The sequence below is a fragment of the Mustelus asterias genome, chromosome 3 (assembly GCF_964213995.1).
Source record: "Mustelus asterias chromosome 3, sMusAst1.hap1.1, whole genome shotgun sequence".
NCBI lineage: Eukaryota > Metazoa > Chordata > Chondrichthyes > Carcharhiniformes > Triakidae > Mustelus > Mustelus asterias.
In genome coordinates this window covers 6,827,454-6,854,094 of record NC_135803.1, presented here as the reverse complement: position 1 = coordinate 6,854,094, position 26,641 = coordinate 6,827,454, and the positions used below count along the sequence as shown (strand labels likewise).

General features: G+C 44.6%; 1 protein-coding gene across 3 annotated transcripts in view; it reads right to left on the bottom strand.

Annotated features, from left to right (window-relative positions):
* The window catches only part of fgf12a (fibroblast growth factor 12a), a 592,060-nt gene that overhangs the window by 564,551 nt on the left and 868 nt on the right, over positions 1 to 26,641 (bottom strand). Inside the window, exon 2 of one of the 3 annotated variants that reach the window (XM_078201541.1) lies at positions 10,943 to 10,974. The exons of the other annotated variants lie outside the window; for them this stretch is intronic. Coding sequence (XP_078057667.1) covers positions 10,943 to 10,974 — 32 coding nt within the window. The remainder of the gene's footprint in view (positions 1 to 10,942; positions 10,975 to 26,641) is intronic. 3 annotated transcript variants of the gene reach the window in all.

Here is a 26,641-nt window from a genome sequence, read left to right as displayed (position 1 = left end):
CTGTATAAACAACTCATTAGATAATTTAATATTTTACCACCGGGTCAAAACATTCCTTAATCCCAGTTTCCTGATTGTTTTTTATACTCACAAAGATTTAAGCTTCTCACCATTGAGAGAATGGCCCTCAGTATCACTTTTAATGCAGAAAGACAGATATAATGGGTCAATGCCCCAAGCCTGTGCACAATTCTGCAGGCCACATCTGGCCAATGCCTCATATCGCAAAGATACAAACAGCCAGACAAGAACAGAAAGCGTGACTGGAACAGAGATAAAGAACAAGACAGGTCACGAGACAGGGACAAGCAGTGAGTAAAAAACAGAGAAATAGTGACAGCAATAATGATATAACTGAACATTTGTCCTCCCGGTGTTTACAAGCTAATGGAACATTCTTATACTGCGATGGTCGGGACATCACCTCATTCGGTGAGCTGGCCACACAGCAAGGTTAAGGATGAGTTTTGGTTTTATATACAGAGAGAGACACACGTTGGTCGGATGGATAGAAACATCTAGAGAGAGCTGTTTCCACACACACGAGCTTACCATTCTCCTCCATGTGACATACATCAATAAACATTTCAGTATGCTACAGTGCATTTTTTCTAAAATTGCATTTAAATTTATCCACAGTGTAATTAGGTAGGACTGCAGTAAGGCTGCACATCAAAACAGAACTCCACAGCATTGTTCCCGCGATGTGAGATTTCTAATGTGCCCATAAATTCTGCCAAAAGGTTTAAATGCTTCAAGTTGAGTGGGGAAAGGATATCTAACTGATTACTATTAGAGCAGTCATTTTGTGAAGATAGCTTAGGTTCTAATGGATTCAGAGAGTATTTCCCACTGTTGATTATTGTAAACTTCACTCTGCTGAAGAAGCCTATTCCAGGTCAAGGCTGTGTGTGCTTATTAGGCACTTTATAATAAGCACTGCAGCTCATGTTAGCCTTGAGAGGTTCAGAGCAGCGCCATTATATTCCAATCACACAGAATCAACTTGTAGAGGGAACCAAAATAACCTACAGATTGAACTATTCCACAACTAAATTAATTGTTACAACTGGGTCGCTAGTGAAGATAACTCATACACAGCAAGCACCAGACTGGAATCATGAGGGGAAGATGAGCCATAAATTCATTATGGCACTGACTGAGGCCATTTGGCCCATTGTCCATGCTGGCTCTCCGTATAGCAATCCAATCTGTCCCATTCCCCCTGCTGTTTACCGGCAGCCCCAGAGGTTTATCCAATTTCCCTTTGAAATCACCCAATGTCCACTTCCACCACCCTCGTGGCAGAACGTTCCAGATCATTACCACTCACTCTGTAAAACAAAACAGTCTTCCTGCACCTCTTGCCCAAAACCATCCTTGCACCATCAACTAATGGGAACTTTGACTGCTATGTTACGACCTCGCTCGGGCGAAGCTCATGAAATCCCGCCCAAGGCCAACGGAGAATTCCGTTCCGCGAGCCTCGCCCGCCCTGATTCCAGCGCGGGCGAGGCGGTAAAATACCAGCCACCATTTCTTTGTCTAATTTGTCTAATCTTGTTATAATATTGAACAGTAATCAAATTCATTGATGAGATGTGGGTTCCCCTAATTGCCCTTGAACTGAGCATTTCAGCAGACAGTTTTTAAAAGTCAACCACATTATTGTCACATATAGGCCAGACCGGGTAAGGACGGCAGATTTCCTTCCCTAAAGGACATTAGCGAACCAGATGGGTTTTCACAACAATGGTTTTCTGTTCATCATTAGACTTTTAATTTATTGAAATCAAATGTCACCATCTGCTGTGGTGGGATTCGAACCCGGGTCCCCAGAGCATTACCCTGGGTATCTGGATTACTTTCCGGTGACAATACCACGATGCTATTGCCTCCCCAAATCTTCCCTCAATCTTCTTTGCTCCATTAGGAAGAGCCCCACCTTCTTCAACTTAACCATGGAGCTTAAATCTCTGATCGCTGGAACCATTCTGGTAAGACTCCTCTCATGGAGCCTCACATCCTTCCTGAAGTGTGGCGACCCACAATCAATGAAATACTCTACCTGTGGCCTAGCCAGAGCTTTGTATTGGTTCAGCACAACCTTGTTCTCAATGTGTCTATTTACGAAACCCAAAACCCCACATGCATTTGCTAAGTGCTCTTGCAATAGATTCTGCCCCCTTCAAAGAGCCCCCAGGTCTTTGTTCCTGAACACCTTTTGGAATTGTGTCATTTATGTAAATACTGCAGCTTGCTCTCCATGCTGCCAAAATGCTTCATCTATGTTACAAAATTCCATCTGATTCTGTCCTGCTCAATCCACCAACCGGTCTATGCCCCTTTACAGCTGATTGGTATCATTTTCACTCTGAGCCACAACTCCAAATTTGGTATCATTGTCAAATCGTACCCTACTTTTTAAAATTTTCACATGCAGGAAAGGAATGGTGATAATCCATTACATTGCTGAACATCTCCAGTTCTGAAGAAGTAGTCCCAGAGTGGAAGTACTAAACTGGGGGAAGGCTAACTATGACAGTATTCGGCAGGAGCTAGGGAATATAGACTGAGGGGCGGCTGTTTGAGGGTAAATCCACATCCGATATGTGGGAGTCTTTTAAAAGTCAGTTGTTAACAATTCACAAAATATATGTCCCTGTAAAAATGAAGGATAAAGATGGCAAGATTCGGGAACCCTGGATGACAAGAGAGATTGTGAGTTTAGTGAAAAAGAAGGAGACATACATAAATTTCAGGAAATTGAAAATGGATAAGGCTCTTGAGGAATACAAAGACAGCAGGAAAGAGCATAAACAGGGAATTAGGAGGACTAGAAAGGGACATGAAATGTCCTTGGCAGGCAGGATTAAGGAGAATCCCAAGGCTTTTTATGCGTATATAAGGAGGAACAGGGCAGCTAAGGAAAGGATGGGTCCACTCAAGGACAGTGGAGGGAATTTGTGTTTGGAGCCAGATGAGGTGGGTGAGGTCCTGAACGAATACTTTGCATCAGTATTCACAAAGGAGAAGGATGTGGTGGGTGGTGAGTGTAGAACGAAGGATGTTGACATTCTAGGAACTGTTGAGATAAAAAGGTATTGGAGGTTTTGAAAAACATTAAGATGGCCAAGTCCCAGGGCCAAAAAGAGTCGATCCCAGAGGACTAAGAGAGGTGAGGGAAGAAATTGCTGAGGTCTTGGCCAAAATCTTTGTATCCTCTTTAGCCACAGGTGAGGTACCGGAGGATTGGAAAGTAGCTAACATTGTTCCTCTGTTTAAGAAGGGCAGAAGAGACAATCTGGGAAATTACAGGCCTGTGAACCTTACATCAGCGGTGGGGAAATTATTGGAGAAGATTCTTAGGGACAGGATGTACTCACATCTGGAAGAGGATAGGCTTATTAGTGATAAGCAGCATGGTTTTGTGAAGTGGAGGTCGTGTCTCACAAGTTCATAAGATATAGGAGCAGAATTAGGCCATTCGGCCCATCGAGTCTGCTCTGCCATTCGATCATGGCTGATACGCTCCTCATCCCCATTTTCCTGCCTTCTCCCCATAACTCCTCCTTAAATTTACTCACTGCCCCAGTATCCACTTGGGGTAGCAAATTCCATAGATTCACAACCCTTTGGAAGAAGTAGTTTCTCCTCAACTCTGTTTTAAATTTGCTGCCCCTTATCCTAAGACTATGGCCTCTCGTCCTAGAATGCCCCACAAGAGGAAGCATCCGCTCCACGTCTACTTTATCCATACCTTTTATCATCTTTTATACCTCAATTTGATCTCCCCTCATTCTTCTAAATTCCAGACAGTATCGGCCTAAACTGTTCAATCTCTCTTCATATGACAAACCCCTCATCCCTGGAATCAATCTAGTGAACCTCCTCTGAACTGCCTCCAATGCCACTACATCTTTCCTCAAATAAGGGAACCAAAACTGTGCATAATACTCCAGGTGCGGCCTCACCAATGCCTTGTATAGTTGCAGCAATACTTGGGGAATAAATACTTGGGAGGGGAAAATTGCAGGGTTTACAGCGAAAGGGCAGGAGAATAAGCTTTCTAAAGAACAAGCACAGGCATGATGGGCTGACTGATCTCCAGTGCTGTATCATTCCATGTGACTTGATTCTTTGTGGATATTCAGGAAACTAATGGAAATTGAAAATATATTCCCCCCCCCCCACCCAGGTCTGGATGAAAGTCCCAACAATTTCGCCTACAAACTTGATTGAGTTCTTTGAGGAAGTGACAAAAAAGAATTGACCAGGGCAGGGCAGTGGATGCTGTATACATGGACTTTAATAAAGCTTTTGATAAGGTTCCTCATGGCAGACTGATATAGAAAGTGAGGTCATATGGAATCCGAGGTTAGAATATAGAACAGTACAGCACAGAACAGGCCCTTCGGCCCACGATGTTGTGCCGAGCTTTATCCGAAACCAAGATCAAGCTATCCCACTCCCTATCATCCTGGTGTGCTCCATGTGCCTATCCAATGATCGCTTAAATGTTCCTAAAGTGTCTGACTCCACTATCACTGCAGGCAGTCCATTCCACACCCCAACCACTCTCTGCATAAGGAACCTACCTCTGATACCCTTCCTATATCTCCCACCATGAACCCTATAGTTATGCCCCCTTGTAATAGCTCCATCCACCGAGGAAACAGTCTTTGAACGTTCACTCTATCTATCCCCTTCATCATTTTATAAACCTCTATTAAGTCTCCCCTCAGCCTCCTCCACTCCAGAGAGAACAACCCTAGCTCCCTCAACTTTTCCTCATAAGACCTACCCTCCAAACCAGGCAGCATCCTGGTAAATCTCCTCTGCACTCTTTCCAGCGCTTCCACATCCTTCTTATAGTGAGGTGACCAGAACTGCACACAATATTCCAAATGTGGTCTCACCAAGATCCTGTCCAGTTGCAGCATAACCCCACGGCTCTTAAACTCCAACCCCATGTTAATAAAAACTGGTTAGCTGGTAAAATGGATACAAAACTGGCTTGCGCATAGAAAGCAGAGAATAGCAGTAGAAGGGAACTTTTCTAACTGGAGGTCTGTGACAAGTGGTGTTCCACAAGGATCAGTGCTGGGGCCTCCGTTGTTTAGAATATGTATAAATGATTTGGAGGAAAATGCAGGTGGTCTGATTAGCAAATTTGCAGATGATGCAAAAATTGGGGAGGTAGCGGATAGTGAGGAGGATTGTCAGAGGATACAGCAGGATATAAATCGGCTGGAGACCTGGGCTGAAAGATGGCAGATGGAATTTAACCCAGACAAATGTGAGTGAATGCAATTTGGAAGGTCTACTGCAGAAGGAAAGTATACAGTAAATGGTAGAGCCCTTAGAAATATTAGCATACAGGGGGATCCTGGCGTGCAAATCCACAGTTCCCCGAAGGTGGCAACTCAGGTGGACAAGGTGGTCAAGAAGGTGTATGGCATGCTGGCCTTCATCGGTCAGGGTGTTGAGTATAGGAATTGGAAAATCATGTTGCAGCTGTATAAGACTTTGATTAGTTCGCATTTGGAGTATTGTGTACAATTCTGGTCGCCACACTCCCAGAAGGATGTTGATGCATTGGAAAGGGTGCAGAAGAGATTTACCAGGATGTTGCCTGGTTTGGAGGATATGAACTATGAAGAAAGGTTGAACAAACTTGGATTGTTTTCATTGGGGCGTCGGAGGATGAGGGAGGACCTGATAGAGGTTTACAAGATTATGACAGGCTCGGATAGAGGGGATAGAGTCCTTTTCCCAGGGTCGAAGGGTCAATTACTCGGTGGCATAGGTTGAAAGTGAGAGGGGGAATGTTTAAAAGAGATGTAAGGGACAAGTTTTTCACATAGAGGGCAATGAATGCCTGGAATGCGCTGCCCGAGGAGGTGGTGGAAGTTCCATAACAACGTTCAAGAGGCATCTGGATAGATACACGAATAGGCAGGGAATGGAGGGATTTGGACCACATAGAGGCAAGAAAATATTACATTAGAGAGACATCTATGTCAGCAGATCTGGTGGGCTGAAGGGCCTGTTCCTGTGCTGTACTTTGTTCTTTAGTTAACACTTTCTGGAACTGCTCAGAAACATCTTCACAGCAGCTTCTCAGGGAATTGTGCTGTCCTCAGTGATTTTAAACCCTTCAATTGACAAAGCAATTGAAGATGGTTGGGCCAAGGACACTCCCCTGAGGAAGTCCTGCAGTGATGTCCTGGAGTTGAGATGATTCACCTCCATTAACCACAACCATCTTCCTTTAAGCCAGATATAACTCCAACCAGCGGAAGATTTTCCCCTGATTCCCATTATTTCTAGTTTTGCTAGGGTTCCTTGATGCCACACTCAGTCAAAAGCTGCCTTGATGTCAAGGGCTGTCACTCTCACCTCACCTCTGGATTTCAGCTCCTTTGTCCCTGTTTGAACCAAGGCTGTAATGAGGTAAGGAGCTGAATGGCCCTGGCGAAACCCAAACTGGGCATCACTGAATGGATTATTACCGTGTAAGTGCTGCTTGATAGCACTTTTAAAGACACCTTTGCAAGTGATTGAGAAGAGGCTGATGGGGCAGTAATTGCCTGGATTGGATTTGTCCTGCTTTTCGTGGACAGGACATACCTGGGCGATTTTCTACACTGATGGCTACAGCCAGTGTTGTAGCTACAACGTCAAAGTCATACAGAAACAAAAGCTATGGTCCCAGCACTGACTCTTGGAGAACGCCACTACCTACCATTCTCCAGGCTGAAAAACAAACACTGAACATGACTTACTGTTTTATGACCTTTAGCCTTTTTTTCAATCCAAGCTGTCACTCCTATTCCAGGAATCTCAATTTGTTAACCAGCCATTAATGTGGTACTTAGTCAAATATTTACTTAAAATCCAAATGGACAACATTCATTACTTTCCCTTCAAGAAGATTTTCTGTTACGCTGTCAAAAAACACAATTGCTCAAGCATAAACTGCCTTTTCCAAATCTGTCCTTGCTCTCCCTAATTAGATAGAATCATTGAATCCCTTTAGTGCAGAAGGAGGCCATTCAGCCCATCAAATCTGCAATGACCACAATCCCACCCAGGCTCTATACCCGTAACCCCACGTATTTACCCTTCTAATCCCCTGACACTAAGGGACAATTTAGCATGGTCAATCCACCTAACCCGCACATCTTTGGAGTGTGGGAGGAAACCGGAGCACCCGGAGGAAACCCACGCAGACACGGGAAGAATGTGCAAACTCCACACAGACAGTGACCCAAGGTCGGAATCGAACCCGGGTCCCTGGCGCTGTGAGGCAGCAGTGCTAACCACTGTGCCACCGTGCCGCCCCTAGCTCAAACCTTTCTCAATGTTTTCCCCGGATATTGTTTCCCACTGCTGGTGTTATACTCACTGGTCTGCATGGTTACTACTAGGAATGTTCTTCTATCCTTTCTTGAATAATGGTCTAACATTTGCTCAAAATTCTCTGACACCTTCCCCCGAAACTAGGGAACGTTATGGTATCGGCACTCCCGCTTCCTATAGAAACCTGCATTGCAATCCAACCTTACCCACTCCAGCCTCTGCAGTACATCCTTGCTATTACTTTTCATCTCATCCATTAGCCCTACCATCTCCACTTCTAACAATATTTTGTCTGTATCAGCAAGTGGGCTGAAGAATGGCAGATGGAGTTTAGTTTAGATAAATGCGAGGTGATGCATTTTGGTAGATTAAACCAGGGCAGGACTTACTCAGTTAATGGTAGCGCATTGGGGAGAGTTATAGAACAAAGAGATCTAGGGGTAGAGGTTCATCGCTCCTTAAAAGTGGAGTCACAGGTGGACAGAGTGGTGAAGAAGGCATTCGGCATGCTTGGTTTCATTGGTCAGAACATTGAATACAGGAGTTGGGACGTCTTGCTGAAGTTGTACAAGACATTGGTAAGGCCACACTTGGAATACTGTGTACAGTTCTGGTTACCCTATTATAGAAAGGATATTATTAAACTAGGAAGAGTGCAGAAAAGATTTACTAGGATGCTACCGGGATTTGATGGATTGAGTTATAAGGAGAGGCTGGATAGACTGGGACTATTTTCTCTGGAGCGTAGGAGGCTGAGAGGTGATCTTATAGAGGTCTATAAAATAATGAGGGGCATAGACAAGGTAGATAGTCAATATCTTTTCCCAAAGGTAGGGGAGTCTAAAACTAGAGGGCATAGGTTTAAGATGAGAGGGGAGAGATACAAAAGTGTCCAGAGGGGCAATTTTTTCACACAGAGGGTGGTGAGTGTCTGGAACAAGCTGCCAGAGGTATTCGTCGAGGCGGGAACAATTTTGTCTTTTAAAAACTATTCAGACAGTTATTTGGGTAAGATGGGTATAGACAGTTATGGGCCAAATGCGGGCATTTGGAACTAGCTTAGGGGTTAAAAAAAGGGGTGGCATGGACAAGTTGGGCCTGTTTCCATGCTGTAAACCTCTATGGATCTATGACTATATGGCTCTAATTGCTAAGGATGAGGATGCCGAGTACTCATTAACTATTCTAGTTTTGCTCTGCGCCTCCACACATATATAACCCTTTTTGGTCCCCAACAGGAACAATCTACCTCTCCTTGTCCACTTAATATTTAAATGTTGGCTGAAGATCTTTGGGTTTTGATTTACGGCCATTCTATTTTCATATTCTCTCATTTTCTCTTCATTCTTTCATGGGCTATGGGCATCACTTAAATGGCCAGCACTTGTTGTCCATGTACTGACTGGCTTGCCTATCCATTTCAGAGGGTAGTTAAGAGTCAATTGCAATGTTGTGTAGGCCAGACCAGGAAAGGACAGCAGATTTCCTTTCCTGTTGGACATTAGTGAACCAGATGGGTTTTTTCAATGATAGTTTCAGTGTCACCGTTCCTGAGACTAGCTTTACATTCCAGGTTTGTTAATTGAATATAAATTCCACCAGCTTCTGTAGTGGGATTTTAACCCGTCTCACTAACCTGGGCCTCTGGATTACTAGTCTAGTGACATTAGCACCATGTCACCATCTCCCCCTTTTTTGTCAGTCTCTTTTCCTTCTTCACTTCCCCTCTCAAGCCTATTTGGCCTGATCCTCACTTGTAGAATTCAGCTGACATGCATCGTAAACCTTTTTCTTGTTGCATCATATTCTCTATCCACACTGGTGTCCAAGGAGCCTTAGCTTTGGGCCCCTCTTCATTTCACCTTTGTTAGATTGTACCCGAAATACCTCCTGCTTGGAGATAACCCATTGTTTTTCCTGTCAGTCTCTGGCTCCATCTTATCTTGGATAGATCCCCTCTCATTGGTTTGAAACTAGCGCTCCTCCAATTTAGAAGTTCTATATTAGAGTGTGCCATGCTCTTCTCCACTACTAATCGGGAACCTAATGATATTATGATCACTCTTACTTAAGCATTGCCCCACTGACACTTGGTCCATTTGGCCCACCTTGTTCTCTGCACCAGATCCAGCAATGCCCCCTTTCTAGTTGGACCCAGATCACACCGGTCAAGGACATTCTCCTGAACACATTTCAGAAGTTCCTTCCCCTCTTTAAGGTTCCATTCTAAGACTATCCCAATCAATTTTTTTTAATTCATTCATGGGACATGGGCATCACTGGCTGGTCAGCATTTATTGCCCATCCCTAGTTGCCCGAAGGCAGCTGAGAGTCAATCACATTGCTGTAGCTCTGGAGTCACATGTAGGCCAGGCCAGAGCAGGTAAGGACGGCAGATTTCCTTCCCTGAAGGACATTAGTGAACCAGATGGTTTTTTCCCGTTAATTGAGAATGGTTTCATGATCATCAGTAGATTCTTAATTCCAGATTTTTTTTTATTGAATTCAAATTCCACCATCTGCCATGGCAGGATTCGAACCCGGGTCCCCAGAACATTTGTTGAGTCTCTAGATTAATAGTCTAGCAATAATATCATCGCTTCCCTTTAAGAAATTAAAATCTCCCAATATCACTACTTTATCACTCTTACATGTTTCTGAGATTTCCTGGAGATTTGTGCCTTCATCTTTTTCTTGGACTTGGAGGTTTTTAGAACACCACAGAAGCTTGATCAGATCCTTATTGGTTCAAAACTCTTAACTTAATAAAATTCATTCAAAAGGCAGCGACACTAATAAAATTCTAACAGGGTTAGACAGGGTAGATTCAGAAAGAATGTTCCCAATGGTGGGAGAGTCCAGAACTAGGGGTCACCATTTGAAGATAAGAGGTAAACCTTATAGAACTGAGGTGAGGAGAAATTTCTTCACCCAGAGAGTGGTGAATGTGTGGAATTCACTGCCACAGAAAATAGCTGAGGCCAAAGTTTTAAGCAGGAATTAGATAGAGTGCTTGGGGCTAATGGAATCAAGGGATATCGGGGGGAAGGGGGATCAGGATATTGAATTCGATGATCAGCCATGATCAAAATGAATGGCAGAGCAGGCTCGAAAGGCCGAATGGCCTCCTCCTGCTTCTAGTTTCTATGACACTGAAAAGGAGAAATGTTGGAGTTGGTGATCTGCTGTATAATGAACATTGGCACATTTTGCGGAAAATAACATTTCAGATTCTCATCCAAGAATACCATCAGCAGTTAGATTTATAAAACATTATTCAGGACAGAGCAGTAAAATAGGAGTTGGAATTTTGCAGAACAGACTAATGCCAGTAAAAACAAAATTGTAATTTCAACAGAATGGAATCACCACCCATATCATTTTGGGGATATCAGTGCTGTTTCTTCAAATGTAGAAGGGACTCAGCAGAATTACACTGCAGCAGGGAATGGCTATCTCTAACAAGAGAGGTTCTAAACCATCACCCCTTGATACCAATGCTCAATCTTATGTTACAGTTGTATAAAAATGTTGGTTAGGCCACATTTGGAATACTGCGTCCAATTTTGGTCACCACACTACCAGAAGGACGTGGAGGCTTTGGAGGGAGTACAGAAAAGGTTTACCAGGATGTTGCTTGGTATGGAGGGTATTAGTTATGAGGAGAGATTGAATAATCTGGGATTCTTCTCCCTGGAAAGACGGAGGCTGAGGGGCGACCTGATAGAAGTTTATAAAATGATGAGGGGTACGGATAGGGTGAACATTTGGAAGCTTTTTCCCAGGGCAGAAATGACAATTACAAGGGGGCACAAGTTCAAGATAAGGGGGGAAAGGTTCATTGGAGATGTGTGGGGGAAGTTTTTTTTTTACACAGAGGGTGGTGGGGGCCTGGAATGCACTGCCAAGCGAGGTGGTCGAGGCAGATACGTTAGCGACATTTAAGACTTATCTTGATAAACATATGAACAAACAGTGAATAGAGTGATATAAGCGGTTGGTCTAGATAGGTAAACGTGATTGGCGCAGGCTTGGGGGACTGAAGGGCCTGTTCCTGTGCTGTACTGTTCTTTGTTCTTTAATCCCCCACTATCAACATCCTGGAGGGTCACCATTGACCAGAAACTGAACTGGACCAATGGCTGCAGCAATACCCTCATATCGCTTAATAACTTTAAATCAATCCCTGTCATCAATGAAGTGACCTAGCCTCCATCAGAAGGTCAGAAATGTTCATTTGTGCTGAATTGGACAGTGTTTAGCACCATTCATGATTGCTTAGATACTGAACCAGTCCATGCCCGCATGCAGCAAGACCAGGACAACATTCAACCTTGTGCCAATAAATGGCATGTAACATTCTCACAGCACAATTACCAAGCAATTACCATCTCCAACAGTACCATCTCCCACTGACACTCAATAGCATTATCATCGGTGATTCCTCCACTATGAAAATCCTTGGGCGGCTCATCATTCACCAGAAATAAAACTGGACAAGCCATTTAAATACTTGGGCTACAAGAGCAAGTCAAAGCTGGGGATTTTGTAGTAACTCACCTCCTGACTCCCCAAAGCCTGTCCACCATCTACAAGGCACAAGTCAGGAGTGTGATGGAATACTCCCCACTTGCCTGGATGGGTGCAGCTCCAACAACACTCAAGAAGCTCGACACATTCCAGGACAAAGCAGCCTGCTTGATTGGTACCACATCCACAAATATCCACTCCCTCCACCACCAACACACAGCAGCAACCGTGCGCACCATCTCCAAGATGCACTGCAGCAATTCACCAAGGTTCCTTAGACAGCACCTTCCAAACCCACAATCACGATCAAGAAAGACAGATACCTGGGAAACCAACACCTGGAAGTTCCCCTCCAAATCACTCACCATTCTGATTTGGAAATATATTGGCTGTTCCTTCGCTGTCGCTGGGTCACAGTCTTAGAATTCACTCCCTAACAGCACTGTGGGTATACCTACACTTCAGGGAATGCAGCACTCAAGAAGGCAGCTCACCCACCACCTTCTGAAGGGAAACTAGGGATGGACAATAAATGTTGGCCTAGCCAGCGACACGCACATCCCATGAATGAATTCTTTAAAAAAAGGGCAGAGAAATTCTTCTAATCCACTGAGACCCCACTGTGCCACAAGAAATAACTAGAATACAAACCAGAATGTGTGACAGGCCAGCAGATAGCAATCTGATTGCAGTTTTCCCTTGAATCCCAGTTTTGGACACTAGAGGAATACATCCATGCTGACACTCCAAGGACCATACTGAGTGAGTGCTACACTGTCAGAGATGCTGTCCTTTGGGTGAGACATGAAATAGAGACCCTATCTGTGGTGGATATAAAAATGCTCCATAGCTACTAATCTGTAGACGAGCAGGGGAGCTCTCACTGTGTCTTGGGGCAAGTATTTGTCCCTCAAACAACACCGCTAAGAGAGACTATCTGGTCATACACTTCATTGCTACTGTGCACAAATTGGCTGCCACATTTCCTATATTACAACAGTAACTGCACTACCCACAGAATTGAAGCTGACACGCAAGTCTCTTTGTGCCTAGGATTTGTCTAAGTAAGTCTGGTAACACTATTGGGATTGATTTACAAGAGAGGACTCGTAATAATACCGCAGTGTGCAAAACAAGTACAGACTGTGCTGCTCGCTAAGATTAAGCAGATTGCTCGTCACTAGCGGATGTCTGAATACTGTGCGCACAGCTGATGTGTCAAAGTAACAGACAACTGCATGCACTGAAATGGAGGATACAACTGTTCAGGGAAAAGGGCAGCCACTTTCACACTGCATTTTCATTAAGCAAGTTGTGGAAACAATAATTTCAGCTCTATTGCATCTTCAAACTTCAGTAACATTACTCTGCTTCTGAATAAAGTATTTTTTTTATTCATTCTCGGGACATGGGCATCACTGGCTGGCCAGCATTTATTATCCATCCCTAATTGGAGGGCAGTTGAGAGTCAACCACATTGCTGTGGCTCTGGAGTCACATGTAGGCCAGACCAGGTAAGGACAGCAGATTTCCTTCCCTAAAGGACATTAGTGAACCAGGTGGGTTTTTACAACAATCAACAAGAGTTTCATGGTCATCAGTAGATTCTTAATTCCAGATTTTTCTTTTATTGAATTCAAATTCCATCAGCTGCCGTGGCAGGATTCGAACCCAGGTCACCAGAACATCAGTTGAGTTCCTGGGTTAATAGTCTAGCGATAATACCATTAGGCCATTGCCTCCCCTTCTCACCTGTCATATCGAGACCCAATTTAAAAACCTTTGGATGGAAACGGCAGTTCTGTGCCCTGCCCAATCTACATGGGCACAGTAAGAAATCTCACAACACCAGTCAAAGTGCAACAGGTTTACTTGGAATCATGAGCTTTCGGAGCGCTGCTCCTTTACCACTCACCTAATGAAGGGGCAGCGCTCCGAAAGCTCATGATTCCAAATAAACCTGTTGGACTTTAACCTGGTGTTGTGAGATTTCTTACTGTGCCCACCCCAGTCCAACGCCGGTATCTCCACATCAATCTACCTGGAGTGTTAGATTGGACGATTGTGAACCTGCTCTGCCCCTACCTGGGCCTTTAAGTTAAAGTCTTGATTAGATTTTAATTTAATCTAGGGAGACGTACTGAACATAGAATCTGAAAATTATACAGCACAGGAAGAGGCCACTCGACCCATCCTGCTTGTGTTGGTACTTTGGAAACCACAACAACTTGTATTTAGATGGTGCCTTGAATTTAATAAAATGCCAAAAAAAAACTTCACAGGCATGTTATAAAGCAAACTCTGACACTGAGCCACATAAGGAAATATTGGGCAGGTGACCAAAAGCTTGGTCAAAGGGGTAGGTTTGAAGGAGCATCTTAAGGGATGAGAGGGAGAAAGAGAGGTTTGGGGAGAAAGTTTCAGAGCTTATCCAGGGCTGAAGGCATGGTAGCCAATGGTAGAATATTGTAAAAATGAGGAAGCCAGAATTCGTGGAACGCAGAGATCTCTGAGGGTGTGGGGGCGGGAGAAGGTAACCGAGATGGGGGAGGTGGAAGATTAATGTCCTGAGGGAAAGCCATTAACCTAAACTGTTAACTCTTTCTCTCTCCACAAATATTTCCTGACGGGTTGAGTATTTCCAGCATTTTCCGTTTGGAGTCAGCCTGGCTGAAAAATTCAATTTTAATTTTCTGTGCTTGAGATTGCAATTGCTCTGATTTGGAATCATGAAACAATACAGCCAAGGAGAAGGGCGGCACTGTGGCACAGTAGGCAGCATGGTGAAACAGTGGTTAGCATTGCTGCCTCACAGCGCCAGGGACCCAGGTTCGATTGCGGCCTTGGGTCATTGTCTGTGGGGAGTTTGCATGTTCTCCCCATGTCTGCGTGGGTTTCCTCCGGGTGCTCCGGTTCCCTCCCACAGTCCAACGATGTGCAGGTTAGGTTAATTGGCCATGCTAAAATTGACCCTAGCGTCAGGGGGATTAGCAGGGTAAATGTGTGGGGTTACGGGAATAGGGCCTGGGTGGGATTGTGGTCAGTACAGACTCAGTGGGCCGAATGGCCTCCTTCTGCACTGTAGGATTCTAAGGTAATTCAGCCCATTATAAGTGTGCTGGTTCTTTGAAAGAGTTTTTCAAATGGTCCCACTCCCTTTGCAAGTTTGTCTCATTCAAGTATTTATCCAATTCCACTTTTGAAAGTTACTGTTAATTCTGCTTTCAGGCAGCGCATTCCAGATCATAACAATGCCAATGTATCAAAAACAACTCACTTCCCCTGTGATTATTTTGCCAATTATCATAAACTCTGTGTTCCTCCTGCCAGTGGAAACAGCTTTTCCCTCTCTACCTCAACATTTTGAACACCTCGACTGAATCTCGCCTTAGTTTCCGTGTTATGGGGAGATCAGTTCCAGCTACTTTAGTCTCTCCAGTCTATTATTCTTGGTGCCATTCTAGTAAATCTGCTCTGCACCCTCTCCAAGATGTTGTACAGAACTGAACACAATAATCTCATGAAGTGCTCTGTATTTTAGAACAGGTCCTCGTCATTTGAAAATAAATAAATGCACTGAAACCTTGATCAAGTCACAGTATATATTAATGATTTGGAAGAGGGAACTGAATATATTATCTCCAAATTTGCAGATGATACAAAGTTGGTTGGGAGGGTGAGCTGTGAGGAGGATGCAGAGATGGTTCAGCGTGATTTGGACAGGCTGAGTTAGTGGGCATCTGCATGGCAGATGCAGCATAATGTGGATAAATGTGAGGTTGTCCACTTTGGTAGCAATAATAGGAAGACAGATTATTACTTGAATGGGTATAAATTAAGAGAGATGGATACTCAACGAGACCTTGGAGTCCTCGTACATCAGTCACTGAAAGTAAGCGCTCAGGTGCAGCAGGCAGTAAAGAAGGCAATGGTATTTTGGCCTTCATAGCAAGAGGATTTGACTATAGGGATAAGGATGTTTTGCTGCAATTATATAGGGCGTTGGTGAGGCCACACCTGGAGTATTGTGTGCTGTTTTGGTGTCCTTAGCTGAGGAAGGATGTCATTGCTATAGAGGAAGCACAGCAGAGGTTTACCAGGCTGATTGTGCAGAGGGACCTGGGTGTCCTTGTGCAGGAATCTCAAGGAGTTGGTTTGCAGGTGCAGCAGGTAATTAAGAAGGCAAATGGAATTTTATCCTTTACTGCTAGAGGGATGGAGTTTAAAAACAGCGAGGTCATGTTGCAGCTGTATAAGATGCTGGTGAGGCCACACCAAGAGTACTGTGTACAGTTTTGGTCGCCTTACTTGAGAAAGGATATACTGGCGCTGGAGGGGATGCAGAGGCGATTCACTAAGTTGAGAGGGTTGGCTTATAAGGAGAGACTGAGTAGACTGGGACTATATTCATTGGAGTTCAGAAGAATGAGGGGGGATCTTATAGAAACATATAAGATTATGAAGGGAATAGATAAGATAGAAGCAGGGAGGTTGTTTCCACTGGCAGGTGAAACTAGAACTAGGGGGCATGACCTCAAAATAAGGGGAAGCAGATTTAGGACTGAGTTGAGGAGGAACTTCTTCACACAAAGGGTTGTGAATCTATGGAATTCCCTGCCCAGTGAAGCAGTTGAAGCTACCTCATTGAATGTTTTTAAGGCAAGGAAAGATAGATTTTTGAACAGTAAAGGAATTATGGGTTATGGTGAGTGGGCAGGTAAGTGGAGCTGAGTCCACGAAAAGATCAGCCATGATCTTATTGAATGGCAGAGCAGGCTCGAGGGGCCAGATGGCCTACTCCTGATCGTAGTTCTTATGTTCTAATGTTCTTATGTTCCTGGGATGGCAGGTTTATCATATGAGGAGAGACTAAGTCGATGAGGATTATATTCACAGGAGTTTAGTAGAGTTAGAGGGGATCTCATAGAAACTAATAAAATTCTAACAGGGTTAGACAGATTTAGAAAGAATGTTCCCAATGGTGGGGGAATTCCAGAACTAGGGCTCATAGTTTGAGGATAAGGGATAAACCTTTTTGAACTGAGGTGAGGAGAAATTTCTTCACCCAGAGGGTGGTGAATGCGTGGAATTCACTCCCACAGAATGTAGTTGAGGCCAAAACATTGTCTGATTTTAAGGAGAAATTAGATGGAGTGGTTGGGGCTGAAGGGATAAGGGATATGGGAGGAAGGGAGGATCAGGATATTGAATTTGATGATCAGCCATGATCAAAATGAATGGTGGAGCAGGCTCGATGGGCTGAATGGCCTCCTCCTGCTTCTGGTTTCGATGTTTCTAAGAACAGAAATTCCAGAGTGTTTCCTTCTGTGTTCCCAAAAACAAGAGCTCTCGGAAGTTAGTGACTGGCTGTTTCTGTGATATAAGGGAGCTGGTTGACGCACCTGGGGCACCATGCTGTAACAAAGAGCCAAAATACTGCGGCAGCATCTTTCTAACCTCCCTTCATCAGGTTTCAGGGCTGGTCCTTTGTGTATACCCCTCATTACAGAATGGTGGGAATATTCACTGACAGGATCACAGCCATCGATTTCCTGGCGGCAGGATTTCAGAGAAATCTTCACCCTTGTCAACATTCAGTCTTAATGAATGTGACTTCTCTCAGCCTCAAGTGGACTGGCAAGGCAGCCAACTCTCTTGCATCACTGTGGGTTCAACGTCATCTGCAGGTGATAACTCAAGTCATTCAACTCTAACAAGCAACTCAATTCAAACGGCAGGAATTCCTCGAGAAGGCAGTAAAGTTAAATGCTGAAAGGTTTCCAGCTCACACAGTCTGGGTCGAGATTTCATCGTCTAGATTTCAAGAAGGAATTAGTTACAGATCTTGGGGCTAAAGGGATTAAGGGTTAGGGGGGAATTGGGATACTGAATTTGATGATCAGCCACAATCAAAATGAATGACAGACCAGGCTCGAAGGGCTGAGTGGCCTTCTCCTGCTTCTATTTTCTGCATATGTTTCTGTGCATGGGTCCCTGATGAAGTTTCAAGCCGAGTATTTTTTAAATGCAGTTGAAGATAACAGAATTGATCAACTGGATTCTCTGGGCAATAGGGAGGCCACTAACGGCAAAACACAGCAAGGTTCTGAGGTGTAAATGGCAAATGGCACCGGCGCCCTCTCTGAACCAGGTTGCCCAGAGAGGAGTGAACATATGAACTTAGGACAATGACAGTTAAGGACCACCCACTTGCCCATTCCTGCCCAAGGCTAGGTGATGTCCTGGGAGAGGCTAATTCCCTGATTTTAAAAGTCCAGCATAATTCAGACAACACAGTGAATCCCGAGATCCCATCAATCACAGCGACAGTGGATCCTAAGACTCCACCAATCATAGCAACAGTGAATCCCGAGATCCCACCAATCACAGAGACAGTGAATCTCGAGATCCCACCAATCACAGCGACAGTGGATTCCAAGATCCCACCAATCACAGTGACAATGAATCCTAAGATTCCACCAATCACATTGACAGTGGATCTCAAGGTCTCACCAATCACAGCGACAGTGAACCTCAAGAACCCACCAAACACACTGACAGTAAATCCTGAGATCCCACCAATCACAGCAACAGTGGATCCCAAGATCCAACCAATCACACTGACAGTAAATCCTGAGATCCCACCAATCACAGCAACAGTGGATCCTGAGATCCAACCAAACACACTGACAGAATACTCCAAGGGGAATCCTGTGTTAAGACATTAAGAAATAGGAACAGGAGGAGGCCCTTCAGCCCTGCTCCACCATTTATTAAGATCACGGCTGATCTGACACTCGCTAAGTCCACTTTCCTGCCTTCTCTCCACAACTTTTAATTCCCGGACTGATTAAAAACCTATCGATATCAGCCTTGGAAATGTTCAAGGACTCGGCCCCACAACTTCCTGGGGTAAAGAATTCCAAAGATTCACCACACTTTGAGAGAAGAAATTCTTCTTCACATCCATCCTAAATGAGCTCCCAGTTTCTGTGACTATACCCTCTGGTTCTACACTCCCCCATGAGTGGAAACATGCTCCCAACATTTACCCTGTCTAACCCCCTAAGAATCTTATATGTTTCAGTCATACCACCTCTCATTCTTCTGCACTTCAAGGAATACAGACCCAACCTGTTCAACCTTGGCAGCCCCTCCTTACCCAGGATCATCCTAGTAAACCTTCTCTGCGCTGCCCACAATGATAAAATATCGTTCCTTGAATAAGAGGACCAAATCTGTACACAGTATTCTAAATGTGGCCTCACTACTGCCTTGTACAGTTGCAGTGACACACCTTTACCTTTATACTCCAGTCCCCTTGAAATAAATGCTGACATTCCATTTACCTTTGCTATTACCTTCTGCTAATTGCTAGCTTTCTTGATTTCACAAACAAGGACCCCCAAATCCCTTTGTACTACAGGTTTCTGTCGTCTCTCTCCATTTAAATAATAATCCGCCTTCTCATTCTTCCTTCCACAATGAACAACCTCACATTTTCCCACACTGAATTCCATTTGCCAATTTTCTGCCCATTCACTTAACCTGTCAATACCTCTCTGTGAACTATTTATATCCTCCTTACAACCTTTCTTCCCTCACACCTTTGTATCATCCATAAATTTGGCCACAGTACACTCTGTTCCTTCCTCTAAATCTTTAATATATATTGTGAATAGTTCCGGTCCCAGCACTGATCCCCGTGACGCTCCACTGGTCACTGTCCTCCAACCTGAGATAGACCCTCTTATTGCTACTTGCTGCTTCCTGTTAGTTAGCCCATACTCTATCCATGCCAGAATATTACCTCCAACACCATGAGCTCCTATTGTGCGTAGTAGCCTTTTGTGTCACACTTTATCAAATGCCTTTTGAAAATCCAAATATACAACATTGACTGGTTCTCCTCTATCTACTCTGGCTGATATCTCCTCAAAGAACTCTAGTAAATTTGTCAGACTGATTTCCCCTTCATGACACCATGCTGATTCTGCTTGATCAGATTATGAATTTCTAAACGTACTGCTATTCTCTTCTTCATAATTGATTCTAATATTTTTACAATTATAAAATTATGAGGGGTATCGATAGGGTAAACAGTTGGAAGCTTTTTCCCGGGCAGAAATGACAATTACAAGGGGGCACAAGTTCAAGGTAAGGGGGGACAGGTTCAGTGGAGATGTGCGGGGGAAGTTTTTTTTACACAGAGGGTGGTGGGGGCCTGGAATGCACAGCCAAGTGAGGTGGTTGAGGCAGATATATTAGTGACATTTAAGACTTATCTGGATAGACACATGAGCAGGCGGGGAATAGTGGGATACAGGCGGTTGGTCTAGATAGGACAATGCGATCGGCGCAGGCTTGGAGGGCCGAAGGGCCCGTTCCTATGCTGTACTGTTCTTTGTTCTTTAATAATTGAAGTTAGACTAACTGGCCTGTAATTCGCCTCCTTCCCCTTTTGACCAAGGGTGGCACATCAGTTTTCCAATCTTTTGGCACAGTTCCAGAACCCAAGGAATTTTGGAAAATGACGACCAATGCATTCACAATCTCTGCAGCTACCTCCTTTAAGATTCAGGGGCACAAACCATCAGGCCGAGGGGACTTGTCAGCCTTTAACCCCTATGAGTTTGCCTAAAACTAATTCTCTGGTGAAGGTGACTGTATTTAATTCCTTCCCCATGGTTGTTACTATTTCTGGGATGCTGTTGGTATCCTCGACAGTAAAAACCAATGCAAAGTGTCTATTTAACTCTTCTGCCATTCCCTTGTTCCACATAATTACTTCCCCAGTTAAATCGCAATTTCCTTTTTCTGTCTCTTCACCAATGAATTTTATTCTGTCCTCAGGATCATGTTGTCTCCAACACGACTCGCTCAATTTCCCGAGAAGGAATCGAGTCCATTTCTAGAAACTATTTCATCTGAACGTTTGTGAGGCCACTGCTGAGGACATTACACGGACATTAAGACTCCATTATGAGTTCGTAAGTTATAGGAGCAGAATTAGGCCATTTGGCCCATTGAGTCCGCTCCACCATTCGATCATGGCTGATATGCTCCTCATCCCCATTTTCCTGCCTTCTCCCCATAACCCTTCAACCCCCATTCCCAATTAAAAATCTGTCTAACTCCTCCTTAAATTTACTCACTGTCCCAGCATCCACCGCACTTTGGGGCAGCGAATTCCACAGATTCACAACCCTTTGGGAGAAGTAGTTTCTCCTCAACTCTGTTTTAAATTTACTGCCCCTTATCCCAAGACTATGACCTAGAATGCCCCACAAGAGGAAACATTATACAATGTCAAACAAAAATCATCCATATAATCACCCCTTTCCTTTCAAAAAGTGTTAACTATCAACATGAGTAGTATTGTCTGTTCCTGGTCTGGCTGTGTTCTGTCTGAAAAACATTTTTACTTCAATGTGGAAATGGTGCCGTGTCTTCAGAGGGATGGTCTATTCTGAGAGCTTTAATGGGACACCAGCCAAGAAAAGGGTAGCACGTGGTCAGGTGAATTCATAAAAATGTGAATAAACCATCTTTAGTTATTCCCAGGGTTAGCCCTGCAAGTAAACTGACAGTAAGGTAGGCATGGCCAATCTCCAGTTCAGTATAGAAACCTCCGGCATAATTTCATACTTCACCCTCATCATCCCTCTACCCAAGGAACCCACAAAAGTGAAGCTAAAACAGAGCAGGGGTGAGATGGAGGGACTAAAGGGGTTTAACCCCTCCAGCCTGAAGGTGCCAACCCATTCCTTGCCAACCAATGCCAGATTGCCCATGTCAGCCTGACCCTGGGAGGTAGACTGGGCACCTGCATGTATAGAATCTCTGTAGAGCAGAATGAGGCCATTTGGCCCATCAAGTCTGCACCAACTCTCTGACAGAACATCTTACCTAAGCCCAGACCCCCACCCTATCCCCTTAACCCCACACATTTACCCCACTAATCCCCCTAACCTACACACCTATGGCAATTTACCATAGTTAACCCCACTAACCTACACATCTTGGGACACTAAGGGGCAATTTAGCATGGCAAATCCACCTAACCTACACATTTTTGGACTGTGGGAGGAATAGTGGGATACAGGCTAGATAGGACAATGTGATCGGAGCACCCGGAGCAAACCCATGCAGACATTGGGAAAATGTGCAAACTCCACACAGTCACCCAAGGCTGGAAATCGAACACGAATCCCTGGCGCTGTGAGGCAGCAGTGCTACTCTGCCACCCATCAGAACATCAGGAGATGCTATCTCGTTTTCTCAGCTGGATAAACCAGCAACCCAGTTGTACAAGCTACGCTGGCCCTGGACCTGGCTCTGTGTTTGTGTGGAGTCAGGCGGTCTCGGGGACAGCTACACTGGGAATGAGGATACAACGAGAATCAGCTCCTGAGCGGTGCTCAGGGTGAACTGCATGATCATAAAGCAGAGAGAGGGCAGGGTCAACTGACCTTGGTCACTGTTCCTCCCCCAATTCTCTCCCCCCTACCCCCTCCTCATCTCCAGCTCCACATGTTGGTACCAGAATATTGGCAACAATACAACATATGTTTTGCACATGTATTCTGATGTGGACATCAAAGATCTTAAAGTGGAGGACAGGAGTTCTCCACACCATCCGGCTCCATATTTGCTCCTAAACTAATGTCATTTTGAAAAGAACGATTTGATGAATCATATCGCTGCAGCTTTTGGGATCTTGCCATGCACAAGTTGGCTTCCGCATTTCCGACATTACAGCAATGGCCACACTTTGCCAGCACTCCTGGGCATTCTGAGGTGGCTCGAAGCATATCGGGATGTTTTGCAACATTCTGGGAGTTAGAAAGCTAAAGTGGCCACAGTCCTAGATGACCATAGGCTGTTCTTCCCTTTGAGGGGGGAAGAGCTGATTGGTGGTGATTTAATTACCACATCTCAGACGAGGGGCAAGGTTGAGAAGGTGGGGCTTTCACGAATAACCTCAGCCGGTCCGGGATTTGAACCCACGCTGTTGCCGTTGCTCCGCATCACAAATCCAGTCCAGCCGACTGAACTAAATCAACCCCATCTGAATGTTATAAACTATGTTCAAATCTTACCATGACAGTCCTAATTTACACAGCAATTAACCACCAGTCCTGATCTCGGGGGCGTATACTGTAGCATGAAGGGCCCTTGCATTCCCAATTATACAAATCACAGCTCCACTCAGCAACTACTGCACTGATTATACCCTTTACAGTTCAGAACCAGCATCCACCTCTCCCTTTCACAGACAGACACAGTTCAGACTGGAATTCATGGCTGAATGCAGGAATGTGGGATGAGCAATCTGCTTCCCACATTCACTTCCTTGAGGCCAACTCCCTAAATCCGGCACCACCTTTGTCAATGTTCTTGCCCATGATGACCACCTGTTCCCGACATGTCCTTCTCCAGACTCAATATTCCAAGGCTCTGCTGGCCGTCCTCTGCTCTTCCACCCTCTCTAAACCTGAGCTCATCTCCCATTCACCGTGCATCCTCCGTGCTCACTGGCCCACATTGCTTCCCAGCCTGGCAATGGCTCAACTTCTCAATTCTCATCCTGCTATCAAATCCCTCCGTGGCTTGGCCCTCTTTATCTCTGTAACCTCCTCCAAAATCTCCTTTAACTCTGGTCTCCTGCCCAATCAGATTATCTTTCTCGTGCCAATGGCCATGCCTTCAGCTGTCTGGAATCCCCTGACACACCTTTCCTTCTCCAAGACACTCCTTAAAACCTCCGATTTTGACCAAGCGTTTGCTCACTTGACATATCGTTGCCTTTTGTGGCTCAATGCCAGCTTCTCATTAGATTCCACTCGAAGCACATTGGGATGTTTTGCTACATTAAAGGAGCTATCTAAATAGTTGTTGTTAGTTGGGTCTCCTGATTTAATTGCAAGGGCAGTTGGATGAATAAGCAGATATTGGCAGCCAGCACAGGAAGGGAAATCAGGGACCCAGAGAGTCCACACCACTTATTTTTAAAGTTTATTTATTAGTGTCACAAATAGGCTTACATTAATACTGCAATGAAGTTACTGTGAAAATCCCCTAATCGCCACACTCCTGCGCCTGTTCGGGTACACTGAGGGAGAATTTAGCATGGCCAATGCACCTAACCAGCACGTCTTTCGGACTGTGGGAGAAAACCGGAGCACCTGGAGGAAACCCTTGTGGACACGGGGAGAACGTGCAAACTCCGCACAGACAGTCACCCAAGCTGGGAATCGAACCCGGGTCCCTGGCGCTGTGAGGCAGCAGTGCGAGCCACAGTGCCCCCGTCCCGCCTTGGTCAGGGGAATTGGTGTCTGTGACAGCGGGACAATAGACCAGTCTGAAAAATCTGAACTTTGCATATTTAGGCAAAGCAAAATACTCTCCAATGAAGAGATTACAGTTATTCGGAGACGCAGCATGTCTACCGTCGATGGCAAGAAATCCATCACATTCGGATTCCTGTGTTTGCAGTGCTGATGCTAACTTCCCCCATCTCGACCTAAGTAAGATTCAAATTCCGCAGTCAGGGTAAAGAGACTGCTTTTAGCCAGGTGAGAATAGGGAGTGTGTTAGCCCATTATCTGAATGGGCAGATTGGGCAGCATCTGTGGAAAAAGGCAGTTAACACTTCAGGTCGATGATACATGGTCCTGTATTGATTACAGATCAATAACTGGTCTTCAACCTGGAACACTGTTTCTCTCTTTACATTTGCGGCCAGACCCGCTGGGTATTTCAATTATTTTCTGTTTTTATTCAGAGCTTATAGCATCCACAGTATTTTGCTTTTTGTAATAACAGAAAGGTGATCAGAAACCTAGATTTTGGACCAATACTTTCAGAAAGGGAATTGGATCAAACTTCAATCAGCAGAGAGTTGCCAGGTGTAGGAATTTTGGGAGGAAAATGAGGGTGGAGGTATAAATGGTGGAAGGGGTAAGATAGATGCAGCTAAATACACACCCTTCTGTAAAACTGGGCAAGAGGAGAAAATGGTACAAAATTGAATGGGCCACACACACAAAGGTGGATATGGACACATACTCAAATACACACACGCACACATAGACGGATATGTACACACACTGAAACACACACTAATATGTACACATACTGAAATACACACACACACACACATGGATATGTACACATACTGAAATACACACACACATGGATATGTACACATACTGAAATACACACACACACATGGATATGTACACATACTGAAATACACACACACACACACACACACATGGATATGTACACATACTGAAATACACACACACACATGGATATGTACACATACTGAAATACACAGACACACACATGGATATGTACACATACTGAAATACACACACACACACACATGGATATGTACACATACTGAAATACACACACACACACACACACATGGATATGTACACATACTGAAATACACACACACACATGGATATGTACACATACTGAAATACACACACATACACACGCATGGATATGTACACATACTGAAATACACACACACACATGGATATGTACACATACTGAAATACACACACACACATGGATATGTACACATACTGAAATACACACACATACACACGCATGGATATGTACACATACTGAAATACACACACAGACGTACACATGGATATGTACACATACTGAAATACACACACAGACACACACATGGATATGTACACATACTGAAATACACACACACGCATGGATATGTACACATACTGAAATACACACACACACACGCATGGATATCTATACATACTGAAATACACACACACCAAAGTTGGCCCTTATGCCACAAAGTTTGAACCCCTGTACGCAAACAAAAGGACAACTTTACAGCTGAAGACTGACAAGCCTGAACACATGGCAATCAGCAAGTCCCCTCCCGAGCAATGACAATCCAACATTCCTGGTGGCTGTGCAAACACCACATCATGCAAGCCCTTCTACCAAATTTGGATTCCCTCCAGCATGAGCCACACAAATGAAACACACAAGCTGGATTCTAATATCTGCCCAACACCCGGGGCAACTGAATAGTGCACGGGATTCTGATACCATGTTGAACACAGACAAAGATATAAGTGGGCCAGTTGGGACTCTGCTACAGCACACAACACAAACGCGGGGGCAAGGTACGAGACTTAGAATGATAAAATCCCTACAGTGCAGGAGGAGGCCTACACCCTAACTATGACTGTAACACTACATTCTGCACTCTCTCGTTTCCTTCTCTGTGAACGGTATGTTTTGTCTGTATAGCACGCAAGAAACAATACTTTTCACTATATGTTAATACATGTGACAATAATAAATCAAATCAAATCAAAGGCCATTCAGCCTGCATCGACAACAATCTCACCCAGTCCCTATCCCCGTAACCCTATGTATTTACACTGCTAATCCCCCGACACTATGGAACAATTTAGCATGGCCAATCAACCTAACCCGCACATCTTTGGACTGTGGGAGGAAACCGGAGCACCCGGAGGAAACCCACGCAGACATGGGGAGAACATGCAAACTCCACACAGTCACCCAAGGTCGGAATTGAACCCCCAGGTCCCTGGTGCCGTGGAGGCAGCAGTGCTAACCACTGTGCCACCTTACTTCTGATGGTCACTGTCTATTATTATCTGCTGGGGTTAAATCACCATCGCACTGCAACTCAGGGGTATAAGGGACTGGGCACAGCAGG